Raw genomic sequence first — 18,067 nt, 5'->3', positions numbered from 1 at the left:
AGCAGTCAGACTCGTATGGGTCTCAAGTTAAACAGGTCAGTAATAGACTAAATCAGGACTCAAGTGGTTTAGTGAGCTGAATTCACAGCAATCCATCTTCCTTTACAGTATCTAACCATGAGGAGCCTGATATGGCTCCAAACTGTAAATCACATGAACTGATAGCAAGCACAAAGCTCCAAACTGGTTTTTTCCTTCCCATTTTATTTCTCTTTTCTGTTCCAGAGATAAGTAATGAGCTGAGCAAAGAAACAGTGGCATAGGAACTGTGTAACAAAGACTTACTAGGGAAACATTTTCACATCTTCTCTTTCCCAGAAATGTTCAATAAGCTGAATAACTTACAGAAACCAGTTTTAAAGCACAATCAGAATTATATACAGAAATTATAACTAACAAACTACAATAGCTCTGCATGGTCCTACAGATCTGGTGTCACAGACTGGCATGGAGCACTATGGGACTGCTATTTCTTCATCTCCAGGATTGCACTTCCTGGCCCTCGGTGCTTGGCACTGCATATGTTGCAGAACTGGACACAAGATACCTAGAAATGAAAAAGAAAAAAAGAATTCCTTAGAGAAATGTAGCCACCTTAGAGAGTAGGAACATGAAAAGTGCTAATGCCTTTCTCAACGTTACTGTTCACGGTCAGGCTATCAACATGAGTATGAACAGGCATATGAAGGCAATATAGAAGAACATACCAAAGCAGGCTGTTTTGGAGTCAGAGGGCAGTACACCTCACCGCCCATTCCAAGTGCATTCCCACCACCCTCCTGGAGAGTAAGGTCCAATTTCCCCCACAACAAAAAAATACAGAGTCAGAAGTACCACTTGTTATCTTCATAGATAAGAAGAGATTAACTCCCTTGGTCAGCTCCACTGACCACTGGATGTCTTAGTTGCAACTCTGCCTGCAGATAGTGCTCTGCAGATTTCCAACAGCTGAGAATACTACAGCAATACTGTCCATTTGAGATCAAATAGGTGTTTATTGTTACTACTGAGTTCAGCTCTGTGTGATGCTTTATGCATGTGTTATTTCCATTTCAGCATGTCACCAGGAAGCAAATATCAGCAACACAATTGATTACCTAAGTCCAAGAAATACTATAGCATTTAGAATGTGGCTCAGATATATGCAGGTACCTGTATAGTCTTATGTACTATAGAATATATATATTTTTTCATACATTTTATGTATATATAAAAACATTTATATATATATAACATTTTATAACTATTTTGTATAACATTTATAAATATAATATTTATATACATATATATAACATTTATATATATATATAAAAAACATATAATGTAATACCCATGTCACATTTATTCGATCTCATCCCACCTGACAAGTTACCTGTTCCAGAAAATTGAGAAAGCTAGATAAATTTTAGGTTATTTCCCAAATAATAAAATTTGTGGTAAATATTATTTGAATAAATATTTACTAGTTGTTGGGCTTTCTCATGCAAACGATCTAATTCATTTAGATTTTCAGAACATGTTTAAGTATACATGCTGTACCATATGGCGCCAAGCACTTTGCTTGGTTACTTGCAGATTAAGTGATTCACCAAAGTTATTTTTTCACTGGATGTTCATTTTCAGAGACATATGCAGAATCAGATTTAAATTCCATTTTTGTGGTGATTTTGTTACCATTCTGGTGCTTTCCATCCTAAATTCAACAATGGTTCTATCTAGATTTTGATTGTTTTAATTGTGGGAAAAAAAACCCCCTGATGAAAACAAGCATCTTCTGAGTATAAAGATGATTACAAAGATATTTAAATATTAAATCTGAAATGAGTGGTTCTTTTCTTCCAGGTCAGAATCATTTAATACGCTTCACTTGAGAAAACTTCTTTATTCTTGTCTTTAATTAAACATACTTAAAGTGAGAGCCGCAATGGAAAGGAATTAATTAAAGAAACCAAACAGGTTGTATTCCCTGTATGTCTCCAAGCTGCGCTGCATATTCAGATTGCAGAAAGTGATAAAGTACTTCTCAAACAGCAGCAATCTCTTTCTAAATTGGATGATCTCTAGTTGCAGTGGCCCTAAATTCCCTTTCCTTAGTTACATACTGCTCTGGGTTATCATCACAAATAAGTAGTGTAATCATACTGTAATTCCTGACAGAGCCATGCACTTCTCTATAGTCAACAAAAGGAAGTAATTTGTCCTTTTATCTTTGGCAAAGGTGTCAGAGAGATCAAGTTATTTCCTTACTGTGTTAGATACCGGGAGGCACTCTTTGTGAAACATGTGTCTGCAGTGGAACACTACCACGTTGAAGGACTTGGATGCATCTGGAAAGAGAAAGGTAAATTCAGGGCAATGAAACAAATAGTTCAGTGCCTACAGCAGTATATACCTGCAATGTGTTCTACACATAGAAACATCAAGTAACAGCTCTCAAATTAATTTCCAACTTATTCTGGCTCATTTATAGAAACCACGGAGAGTGATGGTTTCAGGTAAGATGTCCCAGTGATGGAGTTAGAAGACAATTTTATTCTGTGGCTTAAACGCTGTATACGTTTTCACCAGAAACTTTTTGTGTTAGTATGTGCTACATGTGGAATTTGGGGAGGGAGAAGCAGCAAACTACCACCAAATAATTCAGCCATTTTGAAGCAAAGTCAGCAAAAAGATTCTTGTGCTAGTAGCGTGGGGAGAACCAGAACATTAAGCAGTTCTAGTGCCTACACTGCACACGATGATCTTGAAATTTGGCAAGAAGCTGTCTAAGTGCATGATGTGCCTTTCGATTCCCACGTGAATACTTAGCCCAGTTACAAGCCTACGTACCACATATCCACATAACAACTGCCTTACTCATCAGAATCCTCCACTGGAACAGGCTGCCCAGGGCAGTGGTGGAATCACTGGAAGTGTTCACAAACTGTGTAGACGTGACCCTTAGTGACATGGTTTAGTGGTGGCCTTGGCATTGCTGAGGAACGGTTTGACTTGATGATCTTAAAGGTCTTTTCCAACCTGCTTGATTCTATGGTTCTATAACTTCCCATTCCTTGGCTTCCACTCCCTTGACATACATACCTCAAGGCCCTAGCACATTCATCACTTCCAGGTTTTCTATCACCATGTGCCTGCTGTGGTCTGTACATTGGTGCATGTGACCATAGTATAGTTGGTTTTATTTAAGTGAAAAATGGTAGAAACCAGATTAAAAAACTAATTGATTCTCTTTGGCAAACAAAACTAAATAGGTCCATACATATACTTTGTCTTACACATCCTTGTTTCAAGATGCCATGAGATTCTCCTTTTTCTTCTTAAGATGCCCAACAACTATATTGGTGTATCTGAGCTACAGTTGACTTGCAGAACGTGCAACTTCAAAATAATATCCTGATTTTCTAGTTTCAAAACTCACTTTAGAAGATATTTTAAAACTACAGTCTGTTATAAGTTGTTTCGAACACGACAGCAGTGACTGAAGCCAAGAGTGTTCCACCACTCTGACAGAAAGTATATTCCACAAAACTTCATTATCTACAAGTTCAGTCTAAATCGTTCAACAGAGCGGGACAAGATTTGGTGGCAACAGCTTAGTTTTGTGGTTCTAATAATTTCTGAGAAGATGTATGTTGATGGAATTAAAAGCTGCCTTGTATTCCACGTATTTCCAAACAAAATAAGGACGTCAAATATGAGTAAGAAAGAAAATCTGGGTTTAATGCAACAAAAATAGTTCAAACTCAACTCGACTCCCACATCAGAATTCCTAAGCAAGCTTTGCACAGGAGACTGAAATTTATACAGTGATTAGCAAGGAAAGGTACAACACCTTTCTATGAATAAAAGCAAACAGTAGTTCCTCTAAAAATAATTAAAAAGATAAAAACCAGACAATCTCTTTTCCTTCTAGAAAAGCATCCTACCTGAAGGAAGTATTGGAGACAGGCATGATTCACAGATGTTCTCCTCTATAAAAACAAAACAAACTTGTAACAGCTTTGTTAACAAACTCCATGTTTACTTTTTTATGAAGCAGGCATGAACACACTACTAGTCCAGAAATGGTGCTTGGTCTTAAAGTATTTACTTAAGATCCCTAACAGAGCCTATTAAAAAATGAAGAGCAATACTGAAGCAGCATTTCTATGAACAGCATGAGAAATGTTTAGATCTTCTGATTGTGACGATGGCAGAACTGCAGCAGTGGGGCTGTTTAGGATCAGCGCTGTAGAGCACAAGGCAAACTGGAACAAAAGCAGCATAGGATGGGTACCCGATATCTCTGCAGCATTTTGTAGCAGCAGCTCTGATCCTCTGTCCTTCTGTCAGCTTCTGCCTCTGTGTATTAACACTCGGCTGGTGTGAATCGCAGTGCTGCTCACACACATCATTAGTGCCTTGCAAAACAATTTCAACTATTTCTGAAAACTATCTTGTAGCTTTTGCTTTGGTTGCACATTATTATCATCTGATTATCCCTGTTGGCACTAATCAGCTTTTTTGACCTTTATATACAAACTGCAGGACACCATGTGTTACTGGCTATGCAGAGATTAAGAGAAAAAGCTGCATGCTGGATCTTGCTGTTTTTGAGGTACAACTAGTTCCTTCTCAAAGGGGAAAGCAGCTAGTATCCTACCACACTCTACAAATAAGGCAGTATACTCAGGCTTGGGCAGCTTCCAAAGCAGACAGTTCTGTGGCTTCAGCCTATAAACCAAGTAAAAGACTTCAAAACCTTGAAAGTGACCATGTTTCCCCTGTACTCACCATCTACTAGAACGCCCTTCATCTGAGTCCGATGCATCTTCTTTAACAACGAAAGAGAATCAGCAACAAGGATCTTCTTGCAACCTTCCCGCAGCAAGATCTGTTGGTGCAAAGAACAAAATACAGTGATTGTTGGACAGATGAGCTATCAGCTATCCTGGCATGTCTCCACTGGGTTTCCACTGCCAAAGAGAGCACAGGGAATGTTTAAGACTTTTCAAGCTATTATAAAGGAGGGAAAGGAGGAACCTCTAGTTGCCACCACCTCTACCTAAAAGAAACCTCCACATTATAAAATACCCTTTACAAATATACTGTTGTCATAAATTATGATCTTCTTCCTATGAGCTTGTCTTAACAAAATACAACAGAGACAGATTTTTACAGTGCCCCTCACAATTGGTTTCCAAACCATTTCAAGACTTCTTCTACCCATATCTTTCCTGTCTTCCTTAGGGAAGGCATTTGATAATCATAAACCTTTGTAGACACAGAAATTCAAAATGTAGTTTGTTCCAAGATATTTCTTTCTGAAGTGTCATTTCGGAAGCAGTAGAAAATGTCCACACAACCAGAGGTCCAGAACTTTTTTCCTCTTTAGCAAAGATCTCAGCCTCCTTCCTACATATTTAGTATTTATCATTAGATTGACATGTCATTGCCTGACAGTGCTGTGAAACACAAGAAGGAATGAGAATGATATAGAGCCTTATTTCACAATACTTAATGAAGCGAGTCTAAGAATATGATAAACCCAAATAAAGTCTTGTGGAATTTTTCCTCCTCCTCCCAAACTGATGTTTGGAAATTTCTTTTCCAAGGCAATAATTCCTCTGAAATGAGGCTCACTGCCAATTGTAAGCTCAACCCCTCTACCAGAAAAGTGGTGTAAAGAGGCAATGTGCACTCCTTTCTCCAGATTATTTGAAACTGAGCATTCTAACACAGTCCACAATACTGCTAATGCAAATACCTAAAAAGAAGTATAATAATAGATTTCACAGCCAGTTAAACACTGTCCGAACCCTTATCTTCTTGTATACATACTGTGAAGCAACAAGGACACACTGCTAAGAATGATATGCAGTGAAGACTGCAAATCTGAAATACATTAAGAAAATGAAAACTGAGTAGCAATAAGCATTTCAAACTGGGCATGTCAGTGGGTAAATGACATTACACAGTATTAAGACACATTCAGCTATAAAACATCCCAGAGCACCAGAAACAGAATGCAGCTCTACAAGACAAACACTGAGAAAATTAATCCTTAGTATCTGCAATAATATCAGGAACTATCTGAGTATGTCCTTCCCCTTCCAGCTTTATCCAAGGGCAATAGAGAATGTTCAATTTTGTTTTAAATATAGAAAAATGTTACTAGCTTTGAAAAAAATACTAGAAACTTTTTGCAAGGACAACTGAATGAAACTATCTTCCAGAATGAGTGCCTATCAAAAATATTCTCAGCCAGCAAATTATATCCCAAAGACAGGTAAGTAACTTAGAGTGGATCAGGTCTTGGCTATATACTTTGCTAGGTGCACTCAGCATAAGCAGATGACAAATCCCATGTTTAAGTAAAAGGAATAAAGCAAGCATATTAAATGAGAGGGCTGGAACAGAGAAGCAATGGGAAGAAGAGAGCATGATTTACTATTTTCTACTTAAAATACAGTGTGACAATAGGAAAGTGTCATTTAAACACAGAAAAATAAAGGGAGAAACATCATTAAGTCACTGGAAAACCTCGATGCTGTTTGATGCCTTGAAAACCAGAAGTAACAGCAGTATCTTTTAAGACACATGCACTATCTTTCCCTCATTATTTAAACCCCACAAAGATTTTTCCATACCTCACTCAATGACTGTTTATCAGACCTTATCCTGCTAGAAATGGAGTACAGTAAGCAGCTATTGTTATATAAAAGGAAAAGTCACAACAAAGAATGTAAAATGTCAAATCTCAAGGTAATAAATCTCAACACTTCTGCAGAAACAGATTTGAAGAGCTCAATGATGAGATGAATCATGTAAGAGTTACAGAACGAGAAGCAGGAGAAGGAATTTGGAGGTGAAACAGAGGGAGAAAGAATGTTTAAATTAACTTCTTTACATTAAAAGGAGAAGTGTATGACTGTGCACCCTAAGATTAGGCTAAACTAGTTAAAACTGACGTCAGGCATAAATCTGTAACGAAACCACTTTCTGAGAAGAAATAAGACTCAGGATGAAATAGAACTTTTTTCCCCCCTTTAAAAGCACATCATTGAAAGCACAAGCAGGACAGCATGGTACATCTACAGAAAATGTTTTAGGCAGATATAATGCTTTTTACCAAATTGATGAAAATTGCTGAAACCAAAACATTCACTGCAAAAAAGAACCCTACTTAATTTTCTGCCTTTATTAGGGAAAATGCTACTGAATAATTAAAATCAGAAGCCATACAAACTTGTATTTAATTTTAAAAGTTCTGATTTACAAATGTCTAGCATTATCTTTAAAGTAAATCACTGCAGCATGCAGTTAATTTGAAAGGATGTAGACAAAAGCTTTGGGAATAAGTTCAGGCCTTGATTCAGTTTAGCACTCGAACAAGTCCAAGTTTCTGAGGGCCAATGAACCAACCACAATTAAAAGCACATTAGTTTTAGTCTTTACAACCAAAAGGCAGATGATCTCTCTCTGCAAGCCATCACCTGCCCTCTAGTGCCTCCAAGGTGTCTGAGCAGCAGCTTAGTCAAGTTCAGAAGCAAAATCCAACAGTTTTTCCACGTGCTGTTTCAAGCATTCACCAGATGATCATCGGTGTCTATTAGTTCATAAACTCTGTTATGACTGGATAGATGTGAATTCTGTGAATGGATGAATCTCTGTTATCCATCAGAGTTACTTCAGGTTTAATCAAAGTGGAAACTAGTAAGTCAACATTTGAGTAAAATGGCCAATCCACAGGATCTAGAGGTGCTGCATCTAACCAAATTGCTTTTGTGTTTTAAAACTAGGGGAAAAGAAATCTTAAAATACCAACATCTTCTGAAGTTTTCTTCTAACAACTGTCATACAAAGGGTGTTTCTTTCTGAAACAAAGGAAGTATTTAAATCTCTTCCAACACCACAAGCATTTCCTAAAGTTCACTCAGATATAGACTGAAGCTGAAAAGACAACTATTTTGTACACTTGGAAAGTGTAACAAACTTATAACTAACTCACAAGTGCACAAATAAGGGGACTTTTCTATCAGCCCTCTCTGTGAGACATGTGATACAATGCTTTAGAAACCTTGAGCATGATCCCAGGCTGGTCTGGATTGGAAAGGACCTTAAAGCTCTTCCAGTTCCAACCCCCTGCCACGGGCAGGGACACCTTCCACTAGAGCAGGTTGCTCCAAGCCCCTGTGTCCAACCTGGCCTTGAACGCTGCCAGGGATGGGGCAGCCACAGCTTCTCTGGGCACCCTGTGCAAGTTAAGTTCTTATTTTAAGAAAGGTTCCTGAATTCCTCATTCATAAGTTAAGGCTGAATTAAACATGTGTGAACTATTTCATAGTCTTCAATTTCATTTCCAAGGAACTGACTATAAAAGGCAAATAAAAAGTTCAATGATATATTCCAGGAAGAAGGTCTTTAAGATCAAACCATTGTAAAACTGATGAGTTTCAGTCCACAGAAGTTGTATAAAACCAACGCCAGTAGCACTGGTTTCACTGGAAAAATATAATAGTTTGAATTTATATTTTGCATAGAAATACTAATAAATGCTGATTTTGCTACAGTTTTCTAATAGGAGCATTACTGCTCTAATTGTGTTGGCTAAGGGAGGTTTTACAAACAATTACACTGTGAATTTCTATTGGGAAAAGAGGTTCCTCATGAGCCTCACGGAAGCAATGACTATGCGTGGAAACCAAGTTACACTGACAACAACTGTCCAATTGTATGGATCATGTCGAGTTTTGGCTCTGTTCCTTGGAAAACACTTTTAAATGCAAGCAGTAAAAATGAAAACGATTAAGCTTCTGTCAGAGTATCAATATGACTGGCCTCAATTTGGTTAGCTGACCACAGGTTTAAATGGTATTTAGTTAAGTTGAAAACACTGACGGAAGAACAGTGATTTATTCACTATTAAGTAAAAACTGTGCTTGGAATATGTAATTTCTGAAAAATAAGCAGGTTTCTCCTTAAGACAACACATCTCCAGGAGTTTATAAATTCAAAGGCAGTAGTCTGTGGTCTATTTTAGCTATAGATTTATGGCACCAAAGAACTACATTTCAGGAGTTAAATATAAAATATAATTAAAAAAATTTAGACCACACTACACTTGATAAATACTCCTGCTAAAATTCAGACAACTAGAACTTAGTCATTGTTGCCTACTTTGTTGTACTTTACATTGTCTGTAACACTTCAAGAACAGTCTTATTTTAAGCTACAGCTCACATTTCTCTAAAGTCCCCCTTTTTTTGGCTATATTGTCTTGCTACCCTACAAGCAAGCCAAGCACAAATTACATCAAGCTTCCCTAATTTCTACTGTTCCTATGAGATCTAAATTTTAGCCCTAGAGCTATCCAAATCTACTTCAAAATGAATTAATTTGAAATCCATGAAGCATTTCAATGCTAACAGCAAATAATTTTGGATATTACTGCGAAGGTTAAATACAGCCTTTTAATCCCAAAGTAATTTTGTTAAAAGGTATATGAAGACAAAATTATTCTTCCCTCCCCATCATGACCAAAACAACGTCATCAGCTTCGTCTGAAGCCATGCAATATACTTTGCATATGGGGTAAAGCTGCAGCTATTCACACAGCACTTTCTCAATCTGCTGCAGGCACCCCAAAACCACACATTTGAAGGCAGGAACAGCAGGATCAGCAGCACAAGCAGCAGGTCACTGACAGCAGCAGCAAGATTCACAGGCAACTGCTTAAATGTAGCATGCTATTTAGCTAGTGCCATTTGGGAAAGGTATTAGTATTTCATGAAGTAAAAACTGGAAGTGATGTTACAACCTGCATCACATGCAAACATGTTTATGTTTATCTGGGGTAACTCCTTGCACATAACAAGTGATAGGAGAACAAGACACGTAAAATCCTTCTTTGAAAAGTTATATGCAAAGCCCATATGATAATAAAAAAAGGGAAAACCCTTGGAACAGCTTTAAACTCTGCCTTTTTAGAAGGCTTTCTGATATCATTGAAGGCTCTAGCAGATACAGTCTTTGTACGGCCCAGTAAGAGACCAACCATGACCTTACTGAAAGCCACCAAACCTGTCTATTTGCTAGAGATGTCCAAAGACTAATAGCAGATTGGAAATAAATGTTTATGAGGATCAGAAAATTGGGAGTTTCAGCTGCTTACTGGGCTATGTTTTTCTGGGCTCCACACAGTCACACCAGAACCATTCAAACTGCTCTGTATCCTTATGTCTCTCAGTAGATAGTGTAGAGCAGCATCACAGAGAACTCAAATTTGGGCCTCTTTTTGTAGCAGGGAGATTTAAAGTATGCAATGCAACTCTGCCTGTTGTTACTTTGATGGGCACACTTCTTTTAAGTTCCTACAAACACTCAACAGAACCAGTTATGGAGGAAACTGCACATATCTGTATAATTGTGCTGGGATAAAAACTCTCCCAATGCAACAAGCAGTCTTTTTTACATAAATGCAGAGACATCAACACGTTCTGCACAACAGACATGAATTTGATTTTAAAAGATCATCCTCCTTTAGTTAGTATGACACTTAGTATATAGCTCTAATACCTGGTGAATGTTTTAGTAACTGCACATTGTGTTCTGCCTCCTCATATGAAACAGAAAGAAAAGTCCTGGTCATGAGACTTTCCAATACTGGACAGTCAGGCAGTATAAAATAGTATGAATCACCCAAGATCCTTCCAGTTCTACTTTCCCACTAGGCTTATGACAGTGTGGGAGAGATTTAAAAGTGCTAGAAGCCATCAAGAGATTATTTGTCTTTACAAATCTCCACCACCCTTTCTGTCCTAGTTTTGTAGCATCCCACAGCGTCAACAGATGTCTGAACAAAATGGACAAGCCTTCATGACAGCCATTTCTTGTGCTATTCAATGGCAAAGAAAGAGGTCTTGCTGTCTCTCTGAAAATGAGTGTCACAGGAATAATGCAACATTTTACATTTACCTGCAAGTTGTAGTCCTGAAGAATTTTCACTAGCGAGTCTCTCAAATTAGGAATCTCCATGCCTTCCTTAATGCGGTGGATCAACAGAATGGGATCAACATGGGTTCCAATATTGTTCAACAAGCCAGTAATAAAAGCTGTGAAAACCAAAAGGCAAAGAAATTAAGAAAAAAATCCAGCAAAATACCTGATTAAGGGATGCTTTGGTGACAAGCTACAGGCTTTGACAGATTCTGTGCCTGTTCTCTACTAAGAGATAACACTAAGACTCTTACGTAGCATCCATATGTTTCCTGCAGCTGTATTTACTTGAATACGGGCCTTTGGGTGAGAGAGGAAGATACAGTTTGGCAATTCACAGACCTTCCAGGGTATTTCAGGTTAACAGAGTAACCAGCACAAACCCACAAGTACATAATGCATTTGAATTCAATAAAAAGGGCATTCGAGCAAGCAGAGCCAGAAAATTAACTACATTACGTGACTACTCCATTCCCAGGTCCGGGGTTTAAAAACAAATTCTCAAGCACTTAACCTAACTCCAACATGTTTCTAAACATTGGTGAGAGCGACACAAAAGAAGTATTTTGCTTTTTGCCATGCACCTGGCTAAACGGAACACTGGAAGGATGAACCTCAAGACTGTGGTTTTGTTCAATCTCCAAAACTGAGAACATCAATGGAGTTGCTCTACATATGGATAGATGGAACCGAGAGAATTCTATATGCTTTGAATCCCTTTTGCTCTGAAGATGTCATTAATTGTAGCATTGCTTTAGTGACATCCTGCATTTAAGTATGGGTAACTTGAGAATGCCATTCTTCTAAAGGAGTTACGGATTTTGGTTGCTTCTTCCTGTCAAAATTAGCAGCCAAGGGATGAAGAGATACATATTCTGACACTAATTCTACAAGACATTCAATGCTTTGGAAAAGAGATCCCAAAAGAGACTTTAAAGCCTTGATTTCAAGCCCCAGAAGAGGCTGCAAAACTAATGGAGTGGAATAGATAAAATAATGCTTTATTTTCTCAGTCCTATGATCTCCTCTGAATCTGCCTCCTGAAAAACAAACTCATGTTGCTTAAGAGATTCTGACACTTTCTGATTCCATCTAAACTTTAAACTTGAGTAGCTATTCATATAACGTCTGAAAGGCAAAATGCACTCGTTATTGCTGATCCACCTTTGTGCCACAGAAACAAAACAGTTATTCTACTGAGGTGTGGGTTCTCCAACTTCAGAATTTCAAAGGGAAGCAGTTGCAATAAACAGACACACAACATCCTCATCAAGCCTGCAGACTGTGTTTTGATGCTGTCTAAAAATAAAGCCTCATTCTGCCAAATGAAAAGCACCATTCTTCCCTTGATTTGTCATTAAGGACATAACTACACAGAGCTTAGCAAAATGTTAAATCCTAAGTACTCATTCTGTAGCATGCCAACATGCTGCCTTACTGCAGGTTTTTATGCACAGTGGGACAGCTCCACAAACCAGAACACCTCCCTGGCCATCCATTAACACCTTCTCTAACATGCATGTGGATTATTCAATCCTTTAATTGCAATAGCACTTCACACACAAAAAAATACACATGCAAAGCTTCTATCCTGCTTACGTGGTTTGTCGATAGAATATAAAATGAGATCTTCCCAAAGTTCTCCATCATCTTGTTCCTTGGCGAATTCAATTGCTTTATCTACATCTCGCAATTCTTCCATTATCATCTTTAAGGCACTGCGGCTATTTCCCATTCTGCCTAGAAAGAAAGAAAGAAAGAAAGGAGTAAAGAGATCATAAATCCTAAATACTTATCAATGCGCAGTGCTTTTAAGAAGCTTTCAATAGGAATTTTATAAGTGTGAAGTTGCTCAGACTCATTAAACCAAGACCAAACCTAATCTAATCTGAGGTAGGAATGTAAATCCCAGAGCAACCAGTATAATCTGAGCAAGTGCTTGGAGCGCTTTGCTGGACTGAGACCTGGAGCCTTCTTAAGCGTGTGTTGGGTCATACTAGGGGTTCTAAGCTGCAGCACGATCTAAAGTAAAGGGGAATGTGTGTATGTGCATGCATTAACTATGACATTAAACACCCCCTTTATGAGCCTGCACAGGCACTCTTAATTTGCAGTTCTAGCACAGCTTACACCCTTGGAAAATGAGAGGAGGGAAGAAGAACAAGTAGTAGAAATGTTGAATTATTCTTTAAAGTAAATCCATGTGTAAATCCAGCTCTGCTCTCAAATGCTCCACAAATAGTTCTTCCTATTAAAACAAAGACTGATTAAAGAAAAACTTTCCATTCTGTTCATGACTCATGTCTGACATTCAGAGGTAGACTCCTTGGCCTGCTGGTGGAGTTAACTTATAATTACTTTTATTAAAAACATAAAAAGAAAACAAAAAAGGGAGCATAAGCAAATCTTCCACCTCACCAAAAGATAACACTAAGTTTCTGAGATGTATTCAGAATAAAACATGTTTTATTTCTCCCCTCTCTTCAAACTGACAGTATTGGAGATTCCAAAACCCCAGAAAAACACCAAATCAGAAACACAGTAACACAAAATATGGAGTTAAGACATCATATGAATAAGCCAGTGCTTTGCTTTAGTTTCTAAATGCTGTTATTTGGTTGTACTGACTGCATACCAACTCTGGGAAAGCATGTTAAATAATATTAGATACTACATCATACATTTTTTCAGCATAAACTTTATGACAAGATTAAAAGCACATTGTAATTTATCATACTGAGTTACTTACTCAGAAGATAGACTGTCTCTTCTACAAAGTTCCTCTGTTGGCAGATCTCAAGAGCCTTGAGTTTTAGGGAAGGGAGGATGGAAAGAAAACACAGGGACCATGTTACGACATATTTTATTGATCACAAACGCTGCAAGAGGCTTAAAGATATTTTTCAATGAAGTTGCGTTACTCATTTTGACAGGAATACAGCTCCTTTAATATGCACTGTCAGGTTCTCTCGCACTAATGAAGAGGAGAAACTCCGTGGCCCTTTCTTTTATTTTTCTCCAAGATTAAATAAACCTGGGGACAGGGCAGGTATTTCAGTCTGGATTATGCCAATCTCTATCTTTCAGCCTACTGGCAACTTCTTTCTTCTGGTTCCAAAAGTTGTTTAACCCAAAAGCATGAAATTTATCTGCTGTCAAGACTTGCTTCCTGTGGGTGGACTTATTGAGGTCTCTAGTAATGGAGGCCTGCTTGACATTCATTCCCAACACAAGACTGTAGATCTCCTCAGGGTAACCAGTATGGTTTTGGGAAGCAGAGAGAGCCCTCCAAATTTTGTACCAGTGACCTCCAAGAAGACAACTCAATATGAATCCAGTGGAAATATGAAAGAGTATGGAGAAGGCATTTCTTAGAAATTCAGTTTAGAGCCCTGAGGGCTAAATACCCTCATGTGCAGTTACAGAGCCTGTGCAGCTGAAAAACACTAACACAATTGCCAAAACTACCAAACTGATCACCAACAACTTTTTAGTAACTGAAAACTGGCAGGGCTGGTATGCCATAAGTGATGCCAAGTCTGCTTCCAGTTTGGAAGCAGAAAGCAAACTCGAGATTCATGGCATTCCTGTGAAGACAACTATTCACCAGTAAAGATTTTTATACTTGGAAATCAAAACTACAAACACTTAAGATACAGCTAAAGATGTAGGTAGGAATTAACTTTTCCTTTCACTGTCAAATTGTTTCAGATGGGTTACTATGAAGATTAGAGATCTGGGCATTCAATTTTGGGGTAGAGGTACATGAATTACTAATCAGATACTTCAGGGGAGTGAGGTATGAATAATACTAATAAGTTATAACACAGCTGACAGCCCTTTTTATTCCCCACTCAGAGGTTAAATTACAAAGTACCAAGCATTCAGTAGTTCTGGATGCTGCATGTTTCTTGACTGTCATGCTCCCTCTAGAGGAAAACAGGGAACATGCATACTTCTCTCTCAGTTCATTTTATAAAACATTTGCTGAACTGCCCCTGAATAAAGTGCACTTTTAAAGAACAAGAATTATTTCTTCTTGCCGGGTTTATAATGTCTTTAAAGCCATAATAACCATGGCTTTTTGCAGTTCATACACTGCACTGGAATCTGCTTAACAGGAACCGAAAATACGGATAAATGAGAAATTCTTGGTCCCCTTTTTATTTCCTTAGAACAAAGATTCCTATGTGGCAAAACGTGTTACTATACGGTATGTATGGTAAGAAGGGCAATTACAGAATTAGCAGTGACAGTAAATTCAACTAAGTTTTATGTAGTGTTGGTATATTTCCTCTCTTCCTTAGCTTCTTACTGAAACATAGCAACATTTTAACTTAAGGTTAGAATGACACTTATTCTAACATCCTTTTTTCTCACTTTCTCACACCTTCCAAAGGCTCATGGGTCTCTGACATATTCTTTCTCACAGCCCATAACTTCAGCAAAGCAGTGCCAGCAATGTGCTTGTACCATTTACACACAGCACTTTTCTGCACCATCCATCACTGAAGATAATTGGCTGGATCTGCAGTAAGTAAAACTAACTTGCAAAAACTAAGGGAGAATCAGAGACTTATAAACAAATAAGCCAACACTGCAGACACAAGTCCACTGAGACAACTGAGTTTCATGCAAGTTTCAAAGACCAAGCCTGCAACCTTAACAAAAGCATTTTCCAGTGATTCCTGCTGTTGCACAGTTAAGTTGATCAAAAGCATGCAAATGCCAAGAACAGTACTAGTTCTCTTTAGAATATCAAACATGTAAAATGCAATACTCAGCGTTACATTCAGAACTACTTCAACTGGTGTCATCATTATAGCTGCATGCAGAGAGGCATCCTTTCACAAAGTCTGCTCTGCTTGGCCATTAACAGCAACTAGTAATAAAATATTGACCCAACTAAAGAGGAAAACTTAAATGTCCATTTGATTCACTTTAATTCAAGCAGGGGAAAAATACCAACACTGCCCTTCATTTCATTTCATTTTTCATTTGACAAGAGCAAAAAAGGAAAATAGAAAAAGGTTAAAGGTAGAAACATGGTTCTCTGTAAAACCCCAAGTCTACTAGCAGAAGTACAAGGACAAAATACTTTTAGCTCTGCTATTTCAGTGACTGTCATATTGTGTATATGATTTGAAAGCAACTTTGGACCTTGGAATACAAAGCTAGAAAAGACATCAGTTATAGCTACTCATTCTTCAAGATCCAGCACTGACCAGTCCTAGATTTGGCAAAATGATGGTTGATTTCTTGCAACCACAACCTGCTGTTCGGCCAGGCCAGGCACTGATGAGTAGACACGCTGTAGGTATGCATCAAGCATGAAGTCAGAACTTCTCCATCTAAAATCCCCACCAGTTCCTGCCCCATGAGCCGAGAGAGGAAGGTCTCAGCCGTCAGCCAGCTCTGCAAACCAGACTCCTGCAGGTGATGGTCACACACTCAGAGGATCCCTTCTTTTGGCAGTAGAGGGCAGTACCAGACACAGTTACAAACTCACATTATAAGATGAAGACCTAAAAATCGAGGATCCGTGTTTAGGTTTGGGCTTACCTTCTCTAGGGGACAGTGTGTGCTGTCTCTGAGAAACGGCAGTAAGTTTGGACGGTCGTATTCAGCATAAAGGCTGATCTGTTTCTCGTGATATCGTTGGCCTTTATGGTGGTCTCTTTTGAAAAGCTTGTGCAAATACTAGGAATCAAAATGAGAATCAGAACTTGAAGCCATTTATACAATATTATCCGTTCTCCACTAATAAAAAACTCCCCCTAATTTCTCCAGGAATGTGCTAAGACATACGAGATGGTACAGAGATTAAATCCTGATACAAAGGACTATATATTTCTGAAGTAGCCTTATCACAGCAATCTCCAAAGCCAGCTCTATAAAACAGGTTTTCAGCACCACTTAAGTAACTGTCCTTTAACCTTCAAGGAAACTTCTGGATTTTGAATTTTATAGAAAACTCTGGAGAAGTATGTCAAATTAAACATTTTGGTTACCTAGATATGTTTGACCGTTACAGGTAACTATAGACCAAAGTTTCACCACACAAAGTGTTTTAACCGAAACACCTTGAAGTATAGATACTGTGGCAAAGCTCCTTCCTCCCTAGATGAGCACAGGAAAGCTTTGAGAGTAATTTTGAGGGTCACTTTCTTTCCAAAGGGAAGTAGGCTTCACGCTTGGAAACTGATGCATCCCTTCCATAAACTGACAGTGAGCCAGTCAGTCATCTTTGCAAAGCTCTTGGCTATGGGCTGCACACTTGGTAGAGCTGCTTCCTACAATCAGATCTCTAACACATAAACCAGATCAATGCCCTACGCCCCAGCTGTACACAGCAGCAAGTTAAACTTCCCTCCCTAATACAGCCAAAGCCCATGGTTACACATTACACATTCCACTGACAGCACATTCAAACTAAAGAGGTGCTTCTGGAATAGCAATGTGGAGCCACAGCCTTACAGTGATACTGTAATTCTGCACAGACAAGAACAATCCTGCAGCATATGGAAGTTACAGCTCTAGAAAGACAAGCAGTTCACTGCCTCCACACATCAGCAAAATGTGCTTCAGAGTTGCACCCAACACCATTTTTGTGTAGGGAAAGAGGAGGGAAACAAGCAAGAAGTAATTGCCCAGGGAACACAAGTGTCTGCAATGCCATAAGGAGTACCTCACGGCGTGTTAACAATAAGCAGTTTGTTATCAAGTACTCACAAGTTCACGTTTTATAACTATTTTACTGTTGTAAAAATGCTATGGCCATATTAAAAAATGGATTAGCAGAAGTAGCTACTTCAGCTCTGATGATTTATGACATTCCAGAGCCATGTGCATTTTGACAGGAAGACCATATTTATAAAACATATGCCCAGCAAAGAGTTTATTCAGCTCAACAAATACTTACAACATGCTGTAGCTCAGGCCTGTTTTCTAGTTCTTCAACAACTCTGTCAATCTGAAATAAAGCAAATAAACCCCAATGGATCAGCAAACCTGTGACAAACATCACATTCACAGGTCTGAAAGGAGGATGGGTAATACAAGCAAACACTGCACTGCCAAGCCACAAACT

The 18,067-nt window shown here is 38.4% G+C and overlaps 1 protein-coding gene across 1 annotated transcript in view; it reads right to left on the bottom strand.

The window, feature by feature from the left end:
- Window positions 1-184: 184 nt before the first annotated feature.
- The window catches only part of VPS41 (VPS41 subunit of HOPS complex), a 99,574-nt gene continuing 81,691 nt past the window's right edge, over window positions 185-18,067 (bottom strand). The window contains exons 21-29 of the mRNA XM_030496814.1: window positions 17,900-17,950; window positions 16,540-16,677; window positions 13,727-13,781; window positions 12,577-12,717; window positions 10,957-11,093; window positions 4,774-4,873; window positions 3,927-3,971; window positions 2,248-2,327; window positions 185-547 (exon numbers count right to left, since the gene is read on the bottom strand). Of these exons, the coding sequence (XP_030352674.1) occupies window positions 467-547; window positions 2,248-2,327; window positions 3,927-3,971; window positions 4,774-4,873; window positions 10,957-11,093; window positions 12,577-12,717; window positions 13,727-13,781; window positions 16,540-16,677; window positions 17,900-17,950 (828 nt within the window). The 3' untranslated portion in view covers window positions 185-466. The remainder of the gene's footprint in view (window positions 548-2,247; window positions 2,328-3,926; window positions 3,972-4,773; window positions 4,874-10,956; window positions 11,094-12,576; window positions 12,718-13,726; window positions 13,782-16,539; window positions 16,678-17,899; window positions 17,951-18,067) is intronic.

Source organism: Strigops habroptila, chromosome 1 (genome assembly GCF_004027225.2).
Source record: "Strigops habroptila isolate Jane chromosome 1, bStrHab1.2.pri, whole genome shotgun sequence".
Classification (NCBI taxonomy): Eukaryota; Metazoa; Chordata; class Aves; order Psittaciformes; family Psittacidae; genus Strigops; species Strigops habroptila.
Note: the sequence above shows the minus strand (reverse complement) of the source record. Positions and strands in the feature narration are given on the sequence as shown.